Source organism: Sorex araneus, chromosome 3 (assembly GCF_027595985.1).
Source record: "Sorex araneus isolate mSorAra2 chromosome 3, mSorAra2.pri, whole genome shotgun sequence".
Lineage (NCBI taxonomy): Eukaryota > Metazoa > Chordata > Mammalia > Eulipotyphla > Soricidae > Sorex > Sorex araneus.
This window is the reverse complement of record NC_073304.1, coordinates 192,441,485-192,462,830: the sequence shown is the minus strand read 5'-3', so window position 1 is coordinate 192,462,830 and position 21,346 is coordinate 192,441,485. Positions and strand designations below refer to the sequence as shown.

The window sequence follows — 21,346 nt, the reverse complement described above, 5'->3', positions numbered from 1 at the left end:
TTGGGGTCCCCCTAGCCCAAGCTCTCCTGCAGTGCTGTGCTCAGCTGCCCCATCTGGAGGGACGACACGCTCTGCCAAGCCTCAGGGAAGACATTCGGCTGCCGGGAGCTGTGCTCTCTGCTCGCTGAGAGCCTGCAGAGAAGGTCATCTAGGTGCCCCTCCCGGGCAGGGGAGCAGCCCCCATGGCACGCGGAAGATGGATGAGCTGATGAGACAGTGGTCAGGGATCAGGCGATTGCAGATCAGACCTGCTGGGGTGGCCAGGGGCACAGGCTGCTCCACCTCCCTCCCTCCCTCCCTCCTTCCCTCCCTCCTTCCCTTCCGGCCCAGCCAGCTGCCCCCAGCATGTGGCTGTATGTTTCAGGGACGCGGAATCCGCATTTAGAAGTTAGGAGCTTCAGAGTCAGAGCGCTAGTACAGCAGGGAAGGCACTTGCCTTGGACCGGGGTTCTGTTCCCAGCATCTGGTCGCCCGAGCACTGCCAGGAGCGATTCCTGAGCACAGAGCCAAGAGGGAGCCCTGAGCACCACCAGGTGTGACTCCAAAACCAACAAGAAAAAAGAAATTAGGAGCTTTGTGACTCTGTGGAGGGAGAGACAGACGTGCAGAGACCCCCATCTGGGCGATTTGGTCTGGGGGATGGGGACGATGACCCAGAGCCTGACTGAGTCCCCGCCTGCAGGCAGGTGCTCAAACTCCCGCGCCCCCCCCCCCAATTGAACCTCTGTCAAAGGGCCTCGTGCTTCTCAGAGAGGCGTCCTGGACCACTGGGCAGAATCGTCAGGCGCCAGGTCAGCGCTCAGCGTCCCCGGTGTCACCCCCTGCCCGGCACGGGTGAGGCCTGCGCACAGCTCTCAGCAGAGGTGCGTCCTCTGTGTCGAGGAGTCGGTGTCCCGCCCTGTTACCAGGGACTGGCACCGTCTGCCTGGCTCTCCCTCTCCTGTGCCTTGCTGCAGCTGGCGTGCCACTGCGCTGGCCTCTCCACGCAACCCTCGCTGCAGTGATGGTGCGGGTGCGTCTGCATCAGCCCGGGCCTGGGCCCGGCCATGGTGCCCTGCGCCAACAGCAGGCTTGACAGGGCCTGTGCCCTTCGTGCTCTCTGCCTCGGTAGCCTGAAGCAAAAGACTCCCTCCACCTCCCCCCTGGAAGCTGTCTGCAGGAGTGCTCCTTGCCTCTGCCCTTCTGGCCCTTGGCTGCAGTGCTCACATGCCCTTGTTCTCTCTCTTACAGAAAGTTTGCACCAAGTGTGGGATCGAGGCCTCCCCCGGCCACAAGCGGACCCTGTGGCTGTGTAAGATCTGCAGTGAGCAGAGAGAGGTAGGCCCGGGGTGGCAGGGGCGGGGGGAGGGAGGTGATGGGGTGCATGATTGATTAATTGGGTAGGGTGCCCTGGTGACAGGATGGGTGAGCTGGGGGAGAGGGGTCTGGCCTGCTTGTCGGGGGTGGGGGGCGGGGAGTTCACATTTGGCTGTGCCAGCTGGCCAGGGGCAAGGGCGGGGCCTGCTGGCTGTGGGTTTGGGCCGGGAATTCCTGATGCTGTGTGTTGTGGGATGGGGTGTGGGGACTCAGCTTATAGCAGTTGCTGCCCCAGGGTGGATGTTGGCCTGGCAGCACGTCCCTCCACAGCCCTGAGGGGGGCGCTGTAGGCACCCCCTTGGACTGATAAGGAAATGAGGCCAAGTGGACGATCACGGGAGCGGGCGGTCGAGCGTGCCTGGGTGGGCCACTATTCGTGCTGTGACTCACCCTGTGGTCAGGCTCTGGGGAAGGAAGGGAGGCTGTGAAGTCTCGGGCGGCCGCTCTGGGGCCGGGGAAGCCGCATCTCAGCTCGCAGTGGCCGGGGCGAAGCAGAGCCCAAACTGCAGCAGGTGGGCGGCGGATGCAGGGGACGGCTGGGCGGCACCTAAGCGCCTGGTTTTCCACAACCGGATTCTCTCACTAATTAATTTGGGTGTGGGGCTGCACCAGCGATGCTCAGGGCTTACTCCTGAGTGCGCTCAGGAGTCACTCAAGGGACCATCTGGGGTGCCGGGGATGGAAGCCGGGTCAGCTGCGTGCAAGGCAGGCGCCCTACCTGCTGTACTGTCGCTCCGGCCCCAGATTTCTCAGCATGTCTGTCTGGACACGTCATCATCATCATCGTCGTCGTCATCATTCCGTCTCCCCCTTTCTGGAAACCCTGTTGGCCACATTGCAAAGCCTCTGTGGCCCCCAGCTGCTCCCTCTGTCTCTTCCCCTTTTGTGGGTGAAGGCTCGGGTTCCGCCATGGTCCCACCCTGGTCTCCCGCAGGGACTCCGGCTCTCGGCCTCCAGCAGTTAGCTGTCCCTCCCTCAGCTTTCCTCAGGGCTTTCCTCTCTTAGTTGACCATCACTTCCAAGTTCCTGTCCTGGACACCCAGAGGTACCTCCCCTCCCCTCCCCCCAGCAGGGCCTGCAGTGAGGGGCAGGTTAGTGAGCAGCTGTTGGCCTGAGGGATGATGAGATTACTCCCCCTCAGATCCCAGGAGTCTACTGCTGCCTGTGCTGCTTCTAGCCTTCAATTTTGGAGATAAGCCCCAGGCTCCAGAGATAAGCTGGTACTGCACTCACTGCACTGGCTTCCCAGCTCCCTCCCCGGGGGACCCCCTCCCCACACCTGCCTCCCAGCCCAGACTCAGCAGGCTGAGCCTGCAGCTCCTCCTCAGAGCACTGTTGGGGGAGTTTTTGCTCTACTAAGATGTGTCTTGGTTTGAGGTGGGTTTTTACTTTTCTGTTCTGGTTTTATTATTTGTTTTTTATGTTGGAGCCACACCCATCAATGCCCGGGGCTCACTCCTGGCTCCGTGCTCAGGGCTCACTCCTGACTCTGCTGTGCTCAGGCAACCTTCCGGGGTGCCAGAGATTGAACCTAGGTGAGCTGCAGGCAAAGTAAGTGTCTTCCCCACAGTGCTTTCTCTGCCATTTTTTTTTCAACACAGATCAATTTTCATGTCACTTTTTTGAAGATTAGCAAAGCAGCCCAAGTAACCTGTCTTGGCTGGAGGGCCCCTATTTTTCTGCAGTGAATACCAGTCTCTGTCTCACAGATGCAGCGAGAATTCTGGGTGCTCTGTGAACACCGAAAGCCTCCCCTGGCCCCCAGCCAGAAATCCCCCTTGACTTTGAGACCTTCTAGTTTTAATCCATTTTAATAACTGCAGCTCCCCCCCCACACACACACACACACATCTGCATTTATTCAATGGGTCCCCTGAGACCGGGGATTCTGCAACACTGTATCTTGTGTTGAGGGAGGGCCTAGCTCACGTGGTAGAGCACTGGCCGAGTACCTGTGCGGCCCCAGCCCTGCGCCACTGGCCTCCGAGCTCTGCTGGGTGTGACCCCTAACAGGGAAACATCGGCATCTCGTGGGAGACACCGGAGCAGCGTGAAGCGATGGTCACAGCCAGGCTGAGGGAGGACCAAGAGGAAGGCGCAGTCCAGGAATAGAAGGGGAACGAAGGGACCGGAGTCAGCAAACGCCAGGATTCCGTGCAGGGCTGCGGGGCAGCTGCCCGCCTAGCTCCCCACCGGGCCCCCACCCCTTCCCGTGCTCCCACCATCACTCCAGCCGGATCTCCAGAGCCCAGAAAGCTCTAAAACAGCTTAGCGTGAATTTTCTTATCTTCCCTAAGGCAGGGATTCGCCCGCTGAATTCTGCTATCAGCTTGTCCTTGGGTTTCTAGAGGCCAATAAAACACGGAGAGATCAAGAGAGTTCTGTTCCCTCAGTGGCAGCAGGCTGAGGGGACATGGGGGGGCCCCCCCAGGGAATGGACATGCCTCGGGGCTGGATGCCTGGGGCTACTGAAAGGGGGGGGGCATGTTCCTGCCGGGTTTGAGTCATTGACTCCCTAATGCCTTTCTTTCTTAGAAAAATATCTGATGTCTGAGACAGAGAGAGCTACAGGGAAAGGCCACTTAGGGTGTCAGCTCTCGGGATGAGTGCCCAGTCTGAGGGAAAGTGGATTCCTGGGGCTGGGGAGACGGGACAGGAGTCGAGGCGCTTGCCTTGCACGCAGCCCGTGCGGGTTCAATCCCTGGTGCCTCAGAGGGTCCCCGTGAGCCCCGCCAGCTGTAATCCCTGAGCACAGAGCCAGGAGCAAGCCCCCAGCACTGCCAGGTGTGTCCCGAAAACAAACAAAAGGAGGTTGGGAATCTGAGCCACAACAGTGGCCACGAGCCTTCCTCCTGGTGGAGGGGCTTGGATTTCCTGGGACTGCCTCAGGCTCGGCCCTGACGTCTCCTGGGACTGTCTCACACTCGGCCCCCCGATGCCCCTGTCTCATCTCCTGGGACTGTCTCACACTCAGCCCGAATGTCTCCTGGGACTGTCTCACACTCGGCCCGATGTCTCCTGGAACTGTCTCACACTCAGTCCCCAATGCCCCTGTTTCATCTCCTGGGACTGTCTCACACTCAGCCCGAATGTCTCCTGGGACTGTCTCACACTCAGCCCGAATGTCTCCTGGGACTGTCTCACACTCGGCCCGATGTCTCCTGGCAGCGGCCTGGAGCTCCCCAGGGCTCCTTGGGGTAGAGGCTGGAAGGAGTGAGTGATGGGCAGAGACCTGGCCCAGTGCGGACAGAGGGACAAGGCAGACCCTACTGGGCCCTGGTGAGCCTGGGGTAGAGCCTCGCCCTGGGAAAGGCTAAGCGGCATTTTAAGCTGCCTTGGGCAGGAAAAGGGAACAGAGGCCAGTGGGATGGGAGCGCTTGTCTGGCCTTGTTCTCTGTCGGGGGTTGGCCTGAGGAAGCACGGGGACGCAGCCTGGTGGCCTCCTGGGGCCAGATGGGCCATAAGTCCCATCTGGGACCAGGCTGATCTTCGATTCTGAGCATGTCACTGTCATCAGCCATCACCGTTTGTTCCCAAGCGGTGCCATGTGGTCCGAGCAAACCTTCCAGTGAAGGATAGGGCTTGTGTCAGTCCTGAGGGACCCCTTGCGAACTTCGGTTTTTACTCTGAAATGGGGTGCCTCGGAAAGCCTCCTGTGATAGAGACACGCTCTGAACCCCAACCCGTTTTAAAAAAAAAAGAGTTTTTAAAAGGCCCTCTGGCTGCTGAGTCTCATGCCAAAGTTTCAGATCTGCTTTTATTTCCGTTTCGTTTCTGTTGTGAGGTCTTTTATTCTTTGAGTCTTTTATTTCCGTTTTGAGGTCATACCAGTTAGTTTGGGGATCACATCCAACAGTGCTCAGGGCCTACTCCCAGCTTTGTGCTCAGGGTTTGCTCCTGGAGGTGCTCAGGGGGCCATGTGGTACCTGGGATTGAAGCCGGAACCCTGGGTTCTCACATGCCACCCTGCACTCCCTCCTCTGAGCCATCTCTCCAGTCCTTCAGTCCTTCACAGCCCTTTCTATTTGCGTTATCTACATTTCATTCTTTTCTGTTTGGGTTTTTTAGGAGGTCGAGGTGTGTACCTAGTGCTGCCTGGGGCTTACTCCTGGCTCTGCACTCAGGGGATCCTTCCTGGTGGAGATCAGGGGCCCATATGGGTCACTGGGGATCAAACCCTGGGTTGAACATACAAAGCAAGCCCCCTGCCCACTCTACTACCTCTCTGGCCCCTTTACTCATTTCCTTTTCTTTTTTCTTTTGCTTCTGAGTCACACTCAGTAGTGCTCAGGCTTTTACACCTGGCTCTGCACTCAGGGTTCACTCCTGGTGGACTCAGACCATAGGGGAGTTTGAGGATCGAACCCAGGTCAGTCATGTGCAAGACAAGAGCAGTACCTGCTATACTATCACACCAACCCCGCTTCTCCTCTTTTCTGAGGATAAAATTAGTATGGATCCTAGGAGAACATTTGCCACATGTAGAAAAACATAAAGAAAAAATACACGCCAAAAATTCAAACTCTGACCATCCATTCAGAGACTGTCATGGTTAGCATTTTGTCAAGCTAATGCTAATCTTTATTCCTTGCAGTGTTGAAACTAGGTTTTGAAATGAACATTATATCATAAGCCGTTCCACTGTAACCAATAAATCTTGGTGAGCATTCTGTTTTATGGATAGTCCTAATTTAGCACATCTAAGCTATTTCTGTTGTTTCCCCTCTTGTTAATAATTGCAGTATATATCTATGTGCTTAGCTCTTTGCCTACATTTTAGATTATATACTCAGAACAGATTTTTAGAAGGGAAAAATAAACACCATGGTTTGTATTCTCTCTTTGCTTCTAAACCCTTGCATTATTAGTTTTGATTTATCTCATAATTAGCTGGTGTATAATCTTATGTGATTGCTTAAATAAGGACACATATTGGGGTTATTTTCCGAGTCTTTTGCTCTCTAATAATAGCTGTTGCCTTTATACAAAGAAGACTGATAACATAATTGATCAGAATCTTTCCCACTCAGAATGCTATGGCTTCTCCCCCCTGTTGTCTACCAACCTCATATACAAAGAGATACAGCCGAGCCAGCAGAGCTAACAACCAGGAGAAGTGGTACCCAGGGAGCAAGAGATAATAACGCGCTCTCAATGAGATGTAAGGAGGTTTTTTTTTTTTTAATTAATTAAAAGAGTAAGAGGAGAAATGAGAACCAAACTGAACAATTGGGGGGGGGTAGTGGGTGGAGAGAGAAGAAGCAAAAAGGGGCCGAGAAGGTGACTCAGATCTAGAACAACTCACACCTCGAATGGATGAGGTCCTGGGTTCGAGCCTCAAAACTACACAAGCAAAACAACAAAAACTGAAAGATGTGGGACTGGAGCAATAGTACAGCAGGTAGGACACTTGCTTTGCATGCAGCCAACCCAGGTTCAATCCCTGGCACCCCATATGGTCCCCTGAGTACCACCAGGAGTAACTCCTGAGTGTAGAGCCAGGAATAACCCCTGGGCATCACCAGATGTGGCCCCAAAATAAAAACAAACCAAAAATAAAAAATAAAAACCAAACCAAGTACACACTGTTTTCATTTCTGAAACTGAAAAGTGTTAGCAAGCTTAGGCACTTAATTCATGTGCAGCCTCACTTAACATCACCCGTTAGTTCCCAGGAGTGAAGGTCTGCAGGGTAAGGACCATATCTGCTCCCTGCAACCTCATCCACACCACCCCCTGCTGGTGTGGATTCACAGGGTGGTTTGGAGCCCCATTTCTCAGACATTTCCTAGCCCTGGTCCCCTTCGACCTTGTTTCCTTCCGGTGGCTCCTGTCATGCCAGTTGACTTGAGCCGTCGTCTCTCATTCGTGCAGTTTTCACCTGTGTCCTGCGAACAGCCTGGGGCCCTGCAGAGGGTCCCTCAGGGCCCGATCTAGTAGGAGGTTGTAGAGGATGAGCTTGGGGCCAGAAGGCCAGGAAGTGTGAAGTGGGTGCAGGCAAGAGAAGGCAGGAGGCGACCAATGCACAATCCAGGCAACTTTGTGGGAAGTGGGGAAAAACGTAGAGCCTGAGATACATTTATTTATTTATTTATTTATTTATTTATTTATTTGCTTTTTGGGTCACACCTGGCATTGCACAGGGGTACTCCTGGCTCTGCACTCAGGAATTACTCCTGGTGGTGCTGGGGGACCATATGGGATGCTGGGAATCGAACCCCGGGTCGGCCGTGTGCAAGGCAAATGCCCTACCCGCTGTGCTATCACTCCAGCCCCGAGATATGTTTTTATTTTTATAAAACGTTTTTATAATATGTTTTTATTTCTCTATCAATTATCATTGTAATTGATAATTGTAATCCAATCAATGGCCAATATCCAGACTATAAGACCAAGCTCCTGGAAGCACGTGGCCACAAAGCGGCTGCACGACATCTAATAGCCTAGTTCTCCCTCTTGGAGAACCTGACAAGCTACCGAGAATCTGTTGCCCACTTGGGAGACCCTGGCAAGCTCCCTGTGGCGTATTCATATCCAAAATACAGTAACATATATATACATACCTCTCAGAGAGCCCGGCAAGCTACCGAGAATATCCTGCCCACACGGCAGAACCTGGCAAGCTACCGGTGGCGTATTCGATATGCCAGAAACAGTAACAATAGGTCTCATTCCCCTGACTCTGAAAGAGCCTCCAATCGCTGGGAAAGACAACTAAGGAGAGGCTGCTAAAATCTCAGGGCTGAGTGTAATAGAGACGTTACTGGTGCCCACTCAAGTAAATCGACAAACAACAGGATGACAGTGATACAGTGATCAATTACCATTAGGGTTTGGGGATGTTTTAATTGTGTTGGGTTTTATTGGGGAGATGGGAGGCACGTGTTTTTTGGGCAAACACCCAGTGGTCAGTGCTCAGAGGTGGCACCGAGTGGTGGTGCTCAGGGGAACTCTATGCTGGGTGCAAACCAGGGGCTCCTCCATGCAAGCCTGCACTCAGTCCTTGAGCTCTTTCCCTAGCCCCTCATTTCTATTTTTTTCTACTTTTGTTTCCTTAATTAAAAATGGTCACATGGATCTGCCAAGGCTGTCTTCTTCATTCATGTTTGTCTAGAACAAACATAGTTGGGGCTTAGATTCAGGAACAATTTGGAGTGATAGCGAGTGGGTTTACCTTGCACACGGCCAACTCAGGTTCTATTCCTCTGTCCCTCTTGGAGAGGCCGGCAAGCTACCGAGAGTATCCCGCCTGCATGGCAGAGCCTGGCAAGCTACCCGTGGCATATTTGATATGCCAAACAGTAACAAGTCTCACAATGGAGATGTTACTGGTGCCCGCTCCAGCAAATCAATGAACAATGGGGATGACAGTGCTACTTTGAGCCTCCCTGACAGTGCTGAGGGCCACATGGAGCCCCTGCTCCGGGGACTGTGTGGTGCCAGGGGTCATCTCCCATGCCCTGTGCGTGCCAGGCCTGGCTCAGCCCCGGGAGCTGTCTTCCCAGCCTGGAAGGAAGCTCGATTCATTCGTGTGCTGCTCTGTTAGTGATTCTTCTGATCTCTGGTGGCACTTTTCTGGTTTCTTTGTACGGTTTGGGACACACCCAGCTGTGCTCTGGGCTGGCACTCCTGGCTCTGCACTCAGGGATGGCCTCTGGGGAGCTCTGGGGACCATATGCAGTGTCAGCGATTGAACCAGATTAGGCCACTTGAAGGGCAAGAGCCTTAACCCCTGTGCTATTTCTCTTCATGGAACTTTCTTTTAGGGTGGGCGTTGGCCACACCTGGCAATGCTTAGGGCTAACTCCTGGCAGGGTTTGGGGGACCATTTGGGGTGACGGGGTTCAAATCTGGGTCAGCCACAGACAACGCAAGTAGCTGTACTGCTCACTATACTATCACCTCGACCCCCTTGGTAGCACTTTTTTTGTTTTCTTTTCCCCACTTTAAATACCAGGTCCATGGTGATTTGTTACAGGCATTCAATATTCCAGCCCCAACCCCACCACCACTTCACCTTCCCTCCATCTTTTTGTCCATTTTCCCAACCCCCCCTCAGGCCTGCCCCCGTAGCAGACCCACAATAATTTATTTTATATTGCTTATTACCACTAAAAGGCTAACAGAATGATCAAGAAATATTTCTGGGCGCTGGAGCAATAGTACAGTGGGTAGGGCATTTGCCTTGCATGTGGCCAACCTGGGTTCAATTCCCAGCATCCCATATGGTCCCCCGAGCAGCACGGGGACTAGTTCCTGAGTGCAGAGCCAGGAGTAGCCCCTGAGCATCGCCGGATATGACCCAAAAAGAAAAAAAAAAGTTTCTGTAGAAAAAAATTTGTGAAAATTGTTGTCTATTAATGGGGACATTAAGTCCTTGTCTGAGGGTTTACTGAGCTGTTGTTGCAGGCTACGCCTTTTGTGTTAATGTTTGTGTTAGTTGAGGTTGTTGGCTTCTATATTACATCCCATCCAACCGGGTGTGCTACTACAGCGACGTCAGTGGGATTTGGAGATGTGGCCGCAAGCTCCAGAAAATTCAGAATAATTAACTGGACAGTCCAGCCAGAGGCAGGATGGTGTCCTTGGGGTATGGGGATGACTTCTGGGGCTTTGGGGGGAGCTGGCCTCCCCTGAGGTCTCAGCCAGGAGCAGGTATCCAAGAAATGCTTGCAGTTAGTTAATCTCTTTTGAGATTTATTTCTGAGTCTCTGGGACAAGGCCCGTAGATGAGCTTATGTAGTGGCAGAGGTGGGAGGTGGGCGTGGCAGCTGGGGTTTCCGGAAGTAATTCAAGGGTTGTGTTTTGTGTCCACTATCTTACACCAAAGTCATTTTCAACTTCTTTCATTCTGTAGAGTCTTAAAGCTGTTCTTCCAAATCTCCAGGGTTGTTTTTGTTTTTTTGTTTTGTTTTGTGTTTTTGAGGGGGGCAGGTGACTGGCGTTTACTGCATTTTGTCTTGGGACATGTCCATGTGTTAATAACTTAAATAGAAAAGTATCTTCAAACGCATTTGGGTGCAGCCTAATGCAGTAGTCCAGTGCAATAGTCACCCACTCCTCACCACCCAGCCAAGAAATTGACCAGCCCCTCTGTCTGTTTTGACTGTGAGAATGTGATATAAATACGATGAGCTGTCTGTGGTTTTGGACACATTGCATCTTTTGTTCCTCATCAGAAGTTTAGAATTCATCACGCCGATACACATAGCTGTGTCCATTCAGATCCTCCTCACTGTCTCTCGTCTGCACACGGGCTTCCCTGTTCCACTGGTGTTCCTTTCAGGTTATTCTCAGTTGTTTTGCTCTGATGAGTAATTTGGCTGCAGCCTTCCCTGTCTCCTGGAGCCCCTGTAGAGACTTTCTTAAGACCTTCTGCCCTGGGGCTGGAAGCAATAGGGTAGGGGCTTGCCTTGCACCCGGCTGACCCTGCACATTTGGTGCCCAGAGTACCTCTAAGTGTGGCCCACGGGAGCGGACACCAGTAACGTCTCTCATTGAGAGACTTATTGTTACTGTTTTTGGCATATCCAATACGCACGGGGAGCTTGCCAGGCTCTGCCGCGTGGGCTCCATACTCTCGGTAGCTTGCCGGGCTCTCCGAGAGGGGCGGAGGAATCGAACTCGGGTTGGCCGAGTGAAAGGTGAAAGCCCAACCGCTGTGCTATCACTCCAGCCCATGAAAGAAAAAAAAAAATAATAATAATAATAAATAAATAAATAAATAAATAAATAAATAAATAAATAAATAAAAGAGCCTCCTGCCAGGAGGGCATCTGTGGGTGCAGTGTGCCCGTGCCAGCTGTCAGGAGGTCCCCATCCCTGACCAAAGCACCGGTCTTGCCTGGCGTCACCGTGTGACACAGCCGACAAGTCTGTTTTCTCTAGCACAGGGCTCGCACTCTCCTGCCTCTGGGTCGGTCTGGATCCCGCTCTCTCCTGCCCAGCCCCGTGCGGCACCCAGGTCTTCCTCTTCCCCCTCGCTCTGCCTCTTGCAGCCTTGGGTTCTCCTGCTCACCAAGCGCCAGGCTGCTGTGTGGCACCAGACCCGGAGGCATGCCGAGCCAGGGTCACGGGAGGGCAGACTGGCGTGCGGTGACCGTCACTCGCCCCCACCCCCACACCCCGGGCCCGGTGCTTAGCCTGTCCTTAACCCATGCAGGAGAGGTGGCGTCCGTCAGGGCTCTGTCTCAGCACGTGCTGCTGCGGCGGGAAGTTCATTTTATTCTTCGCTTAGCTTTTAATCCCTGTTTTCCGGTTTTGTTTTTCCATTATAACACTAATGATTTACAAAGTTGTTCATAACGCCGTTGTCTTGGGCATTTGGTGTCCCACCACCCATTCCACCATCGCCGGCCTGCCCTTCCCTCCACCCATGTCCCCAGTTTCCCACCCACCACCGCAGCCTGCCCCCTTGCAGGCACAAGCACATTTACTTCCTATTGCTTGGGGAACACAAAGCCCAATGGAATTATCAAAAAACAGATCGGTGAAATTCAGTTTGCGATCATTGTTACCTCTCACAACCGTGTTATTAAAGTCATTGTCTCAGGATTTACTGAGTTGGTCGGTGCTCCTTGAGCCTCCTGTGTCATTGCTTTCGCTGGTTGTGCGTGGTGGGCTTCTGTGCAGCTTTCTCATCACACTTGCCGTGCGCCTACTGGGCTGTTAGTGCTGTGAGATTTGGAGGTGGAACAGTTTGGTGGCTTGGCAGTGTGATGAGGTTCAGTTGTGGAGCGAGGCTTGTTTCTATGGGGGCGGCACTTGGGTGTGGGTGGGGGCTGCTGGGCCTTGAGGCAGAAACACACACACACACACACACACACACACACACCATTCCAGGAGGCCCCTGAGTTTACACAGACACACACACACAGACACACGCACACACACGCACACACACACCCCATTCCAGGAGGCCCCTGAGTTCTCAGCCCAGAACAGTCTACCTGGGGAGATTCAGAGGTGTCCTGTCCTCCTGGAGATTAGCCGTGGAGCTGGGCCCTTTCTATGCCAGAAGATGTCAGATGTGTGTGCGTGGTGGCAGCTGGGCTTCCTGGTGGCGGGGCAGGGGAGTGGGGGTGCCCTCCCCCATTCCATAAAGGCCCCAGTTCTCAGCCTGGATAATTGGTGATCATCATGTTCTTTTCTGTTTTCTTCGTCTGGTTTTAGGTTTCTGGGTCACACCCCATCATACTCAGGAGTACAAACTCCTGGCTTTGTGCTCAGAAATCACTCCTGGCAGTACCTGGGGGACCATATGGGATGCCAGGGATTGAACTTGAATTGGCCCTGCTGTATTATGACTTCAGCCTCTTTTCTGCTTTCCCTTTGGTTTTTGGTTGTTGAGGGCTTTATTTGTTTGTTTGTTTGTTTTTTGGTGGTGTGTGTGTTTTTTTTTACTAACTCAAGGATACTGTAATCAAAAATTCACTGGAATCTACGGTTCCCAAGATTCTAGAAGTCTCTTCCCCGTCCGCTAAGTGCCTTCTTCACCGTGGTTATCTGAGGGGAATCTATTCGAAAGGGGCGAAGACCCGTTTGTCAGCAGCAAATTCCATGGCACAGTCAGCGCCTTCGGCTCCGACTCGTCCCCAGGCCCCGGCCAGGCGCACCCACACCTGCCATTCCCAGGGGGTTTCTTGGCCTCTGAGACATTTGCTGATGGGACCAGGAAAGGGACTGCTCGGTGCGTCTTACGTCCAGGTCTCACTACCGCTGGGGCGGGTGCTGGCTGCCTCCCCCAGGGGTCCTGTGCCAGTCCCCCCTCTCCTGCCTGGGAGTCAGCTGGAGGGTCTGTGATGTAGGAAAGTGGCTTCTCCTGGGGCTCCGCAAATCCTCTCCTGCTCACCTGCCCGCCCGCCAGAGCGTGGTCGCCCCGCCCCTGCCCGCCCCCTGCCCGCCCCCTGTCCCGCCCCCTGCCCCGCCCGGTGACGGCCTGCAGGACCACGGCAGCCTCGTGGCACCTGCCTGGCCTCGCGGGCGGCAGACTGTGCTGCCGGGAGCTGCCATCTGCTGCCCTGCACGGCTTCTCTCCTGTGCCAGCTGTTCCTTGCAGTTTGGAGTTTTGCTGCGAACAGCTTTGCCAGGGGCCCCCTCCAGAGCCCGCGCTCGCGCTCGCGCTTGGGAGTGGGCGGCCGGCTGAGCGTCCCACCATCTGCGCCCGGCTCTCTCGAGGTGGCTGTCACAGCGTCCCTGGGGGACCCGGATGATCACACTTCCTCAGTGTATTGGTCACCTCCCACGCGACACAGCTCTGCCAAGCAGACCCGCTGTTGGCGCAATCTCCCGGCTCCCCACATCCGTGGAAGCAGCTGGAGGAGGAGGTTTCTGGCCCCACCAGCACCCCCTTTCCTTTCCTGGGAAGGTGGGGGGGCCGCCTCTGCTCAGCCCCCTGCTGAGGGGCACCTGAGCCCGTGGCTGTGCACGGGAGAAGACGCTTTTCCCTCTGAGATGCCCCCAGATCTGGGAAAGAACTTCCTTCCTCCCCACTGAGCCCGCTGACCCGCCGTGTACCCCCAAGGAGGAGCAGTGAACGGGGCACCTGCTCAGAGCACCAGCCTCCCTTTTCCGATCAGCATGTGACAGACAGGGAAACCGAGGCTCAGAGCGAGGAGGCCACTTGCTGAATGCCACAGGTTAGGAAGGAGGGTTCCTGAGCCGGAGCCCGGAATCTGCCTCGGGACACCTCCTCCTACCCTTCCGACTTCTGCACCACCCAGTTCTTGCTCACAGAGTAGTTGTCGTGTGGTTGCTGTGTCGGGTCCTGGAGCTCAGCAGTGGCAGGCAAGCAGCCAGTATCTCTGCTTCGGTTACTTTGTAGCAGGGGCAGGGCGAGGGGCAAGGCTGCATGGAGGTGCGTGACTGCAGTCATCGGAGTCCGTGGATGTTCGGGGCTGCCCGGGAAGGAGGGAGAGGGAGGGGCCACGGGAGCCTGAGTGTCGGGCTGCCACCCTCAGCCCCTAGGACAGCCACAGACGAGTAGCTGGTGAGGGCAGGGGCGTGGCGCGACGGAAGCTGTGCACTGCGGGCGGGAATGAGAAGCAGCGAGGCCGAGACAGAGGCATGTGCAGTGCCCGGAAGAACAGAATGATCCGGCCGCGCTGCTTCTCGGGTGTGTCCCCGGGAACCTGGAGAGAGGCAGCATCACAGATACCGCGAGGCCATGGCGCTGTCCACCGTGCCCTCAGGGTGGGCAGCACAGCGGGGTGCCGCCCCTCCCGGCTCTGACCCCTCGCCTCAGAGACAGACCTTGGAGCATGCGCTGAGTGGAAGCGGCAGGGCTGAGGGGTCCCACTCTCACGAGCCCCCACAGACTTCATAGAGACAGGCAGGAGCTCGGGAGCTGGGGGCGGGGAGCTGGTGTGTAAAGGAGGTGAGTTCTAGGGGCCAGAGAGGTAGCACAGTGGGCAGAGCGCTTGCCTTGCACATGGCTGACCCAGTTTCCCACTACGGTCCCCAGAGTGTTCCAGTAGCGACCCTGAGTGCAGAGCCAGAATGAAGTCCTGAGCAATGCCAGGCACGCCCCCTACCTCCCCAAACAAACAAACAAATAACGATCAGTTCTCCTTTGGGAAAATGAAACCAGCGGGGTCTGCAAGCACGGCAGTGGACCGGTGCCCGCTGGTGCCTCTGGGCGTGGTTGGCTTGGGGTCTGCTTCCGGTCACAGTGACTGGGCTGGACAGACGAGGATGCTTACTCACCCCAGCATCCGTGAAAGAGCCGTGCTCTGCAGGAGAAGCCCCCCAGGATGGAGCCCAGCTGGGCACCACACTTCCTGTAGCAGAGTTCAGTGGTTGGGAGGGAGAGAATAGGAAGGTGGGTTCACTTGGCCTGATGTGAAGCCCCGAGCCCCCCAGGATCACAGCCCACCACTGATCACCTGTGCGACCCACTTTGACTCTAGCAAGATGTCCACTGACTTCCTGTCTCTGCGGTCAGCTGCTGTGACGTGGTCCTGATACCTCTGTCCAGCTCACCCACTGCCCCCACCCCCAGGTCTCCCATCCTGGTTTCCCCCCCCCAGTCACCCCTAGTTTGCGTGCCTGCCCCGGGGGACAGGGTGAAGAACTCGGAAGAAAGCTTCTGAATGTGGTCCCTTTCTCTGACTGAAATGCACATCGTCAGGTTGCCTTGATAGAGGAGCTCCCGGAGGCTGGGAAATCCTCTCATGGCAAAGGGAGGCGGAGGAGAGCACACAGCTTTTGTTGGGATCGTACTCGGGACTTGGGGCTCAGTGTCCCCTTTTCCTACCCACACAGAAGCCCGAGACTGTGAATGACAAGGCTAAGTGGCCCTGCCAGGCTGAGTGGGGACCAGAGCGATAGCACAGTGGGTAGGGCGTTTGCCTTGCACATGGCCGACCAGGTTCGATTCCTCCGCCCCTCTCAGAGAGCCCAGCAAGCTACCAAGAGTATCCGCCTGCACGTCAGAGCCTGGCAAGCTCCCCGTGGCGTATTTGATATGCCAAATACAGTAACAACAAGTCTCACAATGGAGACGTTACTGGTGCCCACTCAAGCAAATCGATGAGCAACGGGATGATAGTAGTAGTGACAGTAAATGATTTGGAGATCCACATGTAAGGGGCTTATTTTTTTTTCTTTATTTATTTTTAATTAGTGAATCACCGTGAGGGTACAGTTACAGATTTACTCATCTTTGTGCTCTGTAAGGGGCTTATTTAGAGAGAAGGGAAGCAGGCAGGGTCAGGGGGATGGCTCTGGGGGCTGGAGCACTGGCTTTGCATGTAAGAGCCCCAGGTTGGATCCCTGGTACCACCTGGTCCCCCAGCACCACACCAGGAGTAACCCCTGGGCATTGCCCAATATGGCCCCCAAGCCAAAAATCAAGGGGAGTGGAAAAGCAAGACAGGCTGCCTGCTGGGGCACACGGGGGAGGAAGGAGCCCACAGCTTCTCACAGCTGTAGGCATTTTTTTCCCATGCATTCATATGGTTTTTTGGAATGAACTGTGATTTCATACACTTTCATGTGTAGGCTCGATTTCTTGGCCTTACATAACAGTGATAATAAGATATCACTTATTTCAGACCCAAAAAGATTGAATCTGTGATATAGAGAAAAACTGGGGGCAGGGTGGTGTTGGACAAATCCCAGCAGGGCTTGGGGGGCCACTCCTGGCTCAGTGCTTGGGGGCTTGATGCTGGCGATGCTTAGGGGGATTGAACTCAGCCCATCTACAGACAAAGCAGGTGCTGGGCCCGTTGAACCCTCCCCCCGGCCCTGAGAAGAACTTACATTCTCTGAGTGCAGGGGAGGGAATTCCCGTGCTGAAAACTGGTTAGGCAAACTGATGGGTCTGAAAGGCAGAGCAGACGCTGGAGCCTCGGAATTGTCACTTCCCCCAGGAAGGACCAGGGCAGGCTGGGGAAGCGGTAATCAAAGCCGTTGCCGAGCTCAGCTGCCCCCACGAGCCCGCCAGTGAGGGGCCAGCCTGGAAATGGTTTTGTGTTGATTTCGGAACAGGTTTCTGAGTCTGTGTTCAAATAGAGGTTTGTTTGTTGTCCTCGGAATAGAAGCGGAGTCACTGAGCTCCTCTGCAAAGACCTGGCTCCCAGGGTTCTGGTTCCAGTCCTCCCTGTAGGCGCCATGGGGCGGCCCCCTCCCCACCGTCTCTGGGAGCAGAGGCAGCCCCCAGCCCAGCCCCCGCCACCAGCACCTTTGCCCCCTTGCCAGTCTGTGCCGGACAAGGGCAGTGGCTGTGTGTCTGGGAGCCAGAGGAATTCCCTGCTGCATGCAAATGAAGAGGAGGGGGCACTCTCCAGTGTAGACAGAGCACAGAGGGGCATGCCCCCGTGTAGACAGAGCACAGAGGTTCATACCCCCGTGTAGACAGAGCACAGAGGGGCATGCTCCAGTGTAGACAGAGCACAGAAGGGCATGCTCCAGTGTAGACAGAACACAGAGGGGCATGTCCCCGTGTAGACAGAGCACAGAGGGGCATGCTCCAGTGTAGACAGAACACAGAGGGGCATGTCCCCGTGTAGACAGAGCACAGAGGGGCATGCTCCAGTTTAGACAGAACACAGAGGGGCATGCTCCAGTGTAGACAGAACACAGAGGGGCATGCCCTCGTGTAGACAGAGCACAGAGGGGCATGCCCCAGTGTAGACAGAACACAGAGGTGCATGCCCCAGTGTGGACAGAGCACAGAGGGGCACGCCCCAGTGTAGACAGAGCACAGCTGAGCGAGTCATTCACCCACATGGCTTTGCAGAACTCGGCAGGCCCTTCTGGCAAGGAGAGACTGGCCATTCTGGAAAGGGTGGCGTGTGGGGGTCCCTGTTTTGAGGCTTGTCAGGGCCTCCCCACACCCCCGCTTCGAGGGGCAGTGTTCCGGTGGGGGGATGTTCTCTGGCCCCAGATGCTGAGCTGGGCTCCGGGGGGCCCTCCAAGCCAGGCGGCCCCGTGGCCCCTGAGGCCCCAGGCCAGGCACCTCTTCCCCAGCCGCTGGCCCATGCCCCCTCCCATGGTTATGCCACAGCGCCTGGGAGCGTCCCCGCCAGGGGTTAATGGAAGCCAGAACTCCTCCTCTGCTTCTGAAATCACCCGCCTGCCTGTTTAAATGATGTGCCAGGAGAGCAGATAGCCCCTCAGAACACTTTCTCGCGCTGCAGTTTTTCCTTTCACTGTGGCCTGCCTCCGGGACTGACCTCCTTGCTCCAAAACCCACTTGAAATGAAGAGGAAATTCGCTGAGATCTGACAAGGAGCTGCCCGCGGGGGGCAGGAGAAGGGCTGCTGTGCTCTGCCTGTGCCTTCGTCCAGCCCACACCCTTGGGGGCTGCGGGAGCCCAGAGCCGTGAGCAGCTCTGGAAGCAGATTTCCTCCATGAGGCATGAAGGCTACCCTCCTGCTGGCCTCGGTGGGCTAGCACACGTGCACGCACACTGCACACACGCCACATACACAGTGCACACACACTGCATGTACACCCCACACACATAATGTATGCACACCACATAAACCCCCCACACCACACACACAATGCACACATACAATATATACACCCCACACACAGTGCACACACACCACATACACATACCCCACACACACACCCCACACACACACTGCACATAGGCCGCCACACCCACATACAAATACACATAATGTACACACCCACATACAAATACACACCACACACACAATGCACAGACACACACATACCCCACACACATGCACACATGCTGTGCACACACACCACATACACCCCCCCACACATGCACACACACACACACATGTACAGACATCACACACAATGTACACACCATAAACCCCCTACACATGCACATACCCCAGATACACAGACACACACACCACTCACACACACATAAACAGGCACACATACACACACCACTCACACAGGCACACATGCATAAAATACCCCATGTGCACACACCACTAACACATACACAGAGGTACGCACACAGGCACACACATGCCACACACATCCCCCTTTGTACACGCATTCTCTGAGCCAGGGATTTGAAGGCACACGCACACACACAGGAGTGTCTGTGTGCCTTCTCCCTCTTCCTGCTGTCTGTGCTGCGGCTGTGTGACCGAGCCGGCACATGCTCACTCGCACCAGACCCACATTCTCGGTGCTCACACACCTTGTGTTGCAGTGCTCACAGGGTAGCACACCTGCTGCATCACCCAAAGAAGGCACCCTCACCCCCACCGAGTGCTTATAGTGGGGGGTCTCGCCAAGCTCTTCCCAGCACCTTGCTTGTGAGGGTCTTCTCTCTCCTTTTTAAAACACTTAACACTTCAGGGGCCAAATCCTAGTACAGCTGGGAGGGCACTTTCCTGTGCACTGTTCACCCAGTTCCATCCCCGGCACCCCATGTGGTCCCCCAAGCTCTGCCAGGAGTGATCCCCATCACAGAGCCAGGAGTGAGCACCACCAGGTGTTCCCACCCCCCCAAAATTTACCATTTTAATCACTTACTGCAGTAACAATCCGGTGGTATTGATATTCTTGTTTTATACTTGCAGTGCTGTTATATGACCCACCCCTGGTGTGCTTGGGTCCCGCCACCATTGTCCCAGGACCCCTCCCTGCCCCCATACCCTCAGGTCTCAGCTCTGTCTCATCACTGAGTTATAGTCCTTTATTTCAGTTTTATTTCTACGGTGCCGGGGATTGAACCCAAGACCTCACACGTACAAGGCCGGTGCTCTACCCCTGAGCCCCAGCCCAGCAGAGCTGGCACATCCGGTGGGATTGGAGGCATCTCAGAGCAGGTGGGAAGTGGGGCGGGCTGCTGGGCCTGCCCACTCAGGGTGGCTCTCCAGCCCTGCAAGCAGGTCCCTCCTGGAACTGCATGTCCTGGGCAAGTCCCCAGGGACCCCCGTCTGCACCCAGAGACACTGCAGCTTTGGGTTCCCTAGCTCAGTCCTACCCCCGAGGTGCGAGTGGGTGAAGCCTGCCGGAATTCATCTCCGCTCTCTCCCCCCTTCAGAAGTTGTTAATAAGCACGTCTCCGAGAGCGAGGGGAAGCAGGAAAGGAAGAAGGGAGAAGAGAAATAAAAGATCACAAAATGCGACATTTCAGCTTGCCGATGCTTTCCCTGGTGCTGGTCCTGCTGGCTGGCCTTAGGCCCGAATGTGTAGAATAATCCGTAGCTTCTTTCACACTCATAGTCACATTTGTCTAGTTTCTTGTGAACCTTTTAAGAAACAATATCTCTGAGCTCCCTTTGCCATGAAGAACGAGTGAGGAAGCACCTCATTCATCAAAACCTTATCCAGCACCTTCTTAATTTCCTTTAGGGGCAGATTTTTGTTGTAAGCTGGTTATTCTGTATTGACTTGGGGGGGGGGGTGGTCACACCCAGCAGTGCTCCGGCTTTCTCCTGGCTGTGGGCTCAGGGATCTCTCCTGGCAGAGGTCTGGGGAGCCTGTGCAGTGCCAGGGATCGAACCTGGGTGGGCCACATGCAAGGCAAATGCTTTAACCCCTGGACTGTCTTTCCAGCCCCTGAACTCTGCTCTTGAGTAATGTTTAGGAATACTGAATATGTCCTCGGAGAGCCCGGCAAGGTACCAAGAGTATTCCGACTGCATGAAAGAGCCTGGCAAGCTCCTCCATGGCGTATTTAATATGCCAAATATAGTAACAATAACAGGTCTCATTCCCCTGACCCTGAAAAAGCCTCCAATCGTTGGGAAAGAAGAGTAAGAAGAGGCTGCTAACATCTCAGGGCTGGGACGAATGGAGACATTACTGGCGCCCGCTCAAGTAAATCAATGAACAACGGGATGACAGTGATACAGTGATACTGAATGTGTTTGCTCTGATTTTTGCTGATGGGATCTATGGTGCCTTAGGAACACACACATCTCAGTCATTTTCTGGGTCCCCGAACTGAGGGGGGAGGCCAGCAGCTGTGGGGGCCTCCCCTTGCGACCTCTGCATGGCACTGAGTGTGGAAGTCTGCCTCTCTCCCCACCTGGCACGCTGCCCACACTCAGTGGGGTGCAGGGTCTCCCCAGGGGGTGCAGCCATGTGCCCTCAGCCCAAGTCTCCCTCCTCTGCCAGGCCTAAAGCAGTTTCCCAAAGGGGGTGATACTGCCCCCTGGAGGTGCTGAAACTACCCCGAGGGGGGAAGCGTGCCACTGGGGGTGGGGTGCTTCCTGTTTGTTCCCTTACAGAAGGTGGGTTTTGGGCTGGGGCACAGGCTTTCACGCTGGTGCCCCAGGTTTGATTTCAGGCACTGCCTGCTCCCCAGCAACCACCAGCAACCACCAGTCACTGAGCTGAAGGCAACCAGGTGTGACCCACAAAGTGGGAAAGAAGGGAAGGGCCGGGCAGGCAGAGGGGAGGTAGATTTCTAGGGAGGCCGCTCTCTCACAGGAGGCAGTGAGCCGGACGTTTGGGAGCCTCTCTCTGTTCTGAAAGCTCAGGGCAGCTGGTGACCTGCTTCTCCACCTCAGCTTGGGACTAGTGTGTAATCCAAAAC

General features: G+C 55.1%; 1 protein-coding gene across 7 annotated transcripts in view; it reads left to right on the top strand.

Annotated features, from left to right (window-relative positions):
- RPH3AL (rabphilin 3A like (without C2 domains)) overlaps positions 1-21,346 on the top strand; it is a 135,486-nt gene that overhangs the window by 75,346 nt on the left and 38,794 nt on the right. For all 7 annotated transcript variants that reach the window (XM_055130324.1, XM_055130325.1, XM_055130328.1 and 4 more), the window contains one exon: positions 1,231-1,317. In XM_055130324.1, coding sequence (XP_054986299.1) covers positions 1,231-1,317 — 87 coding nt within the window. The remainder of the gene's footprint in view (positions 1-1,230; positions 1,318-21,346) is intronic.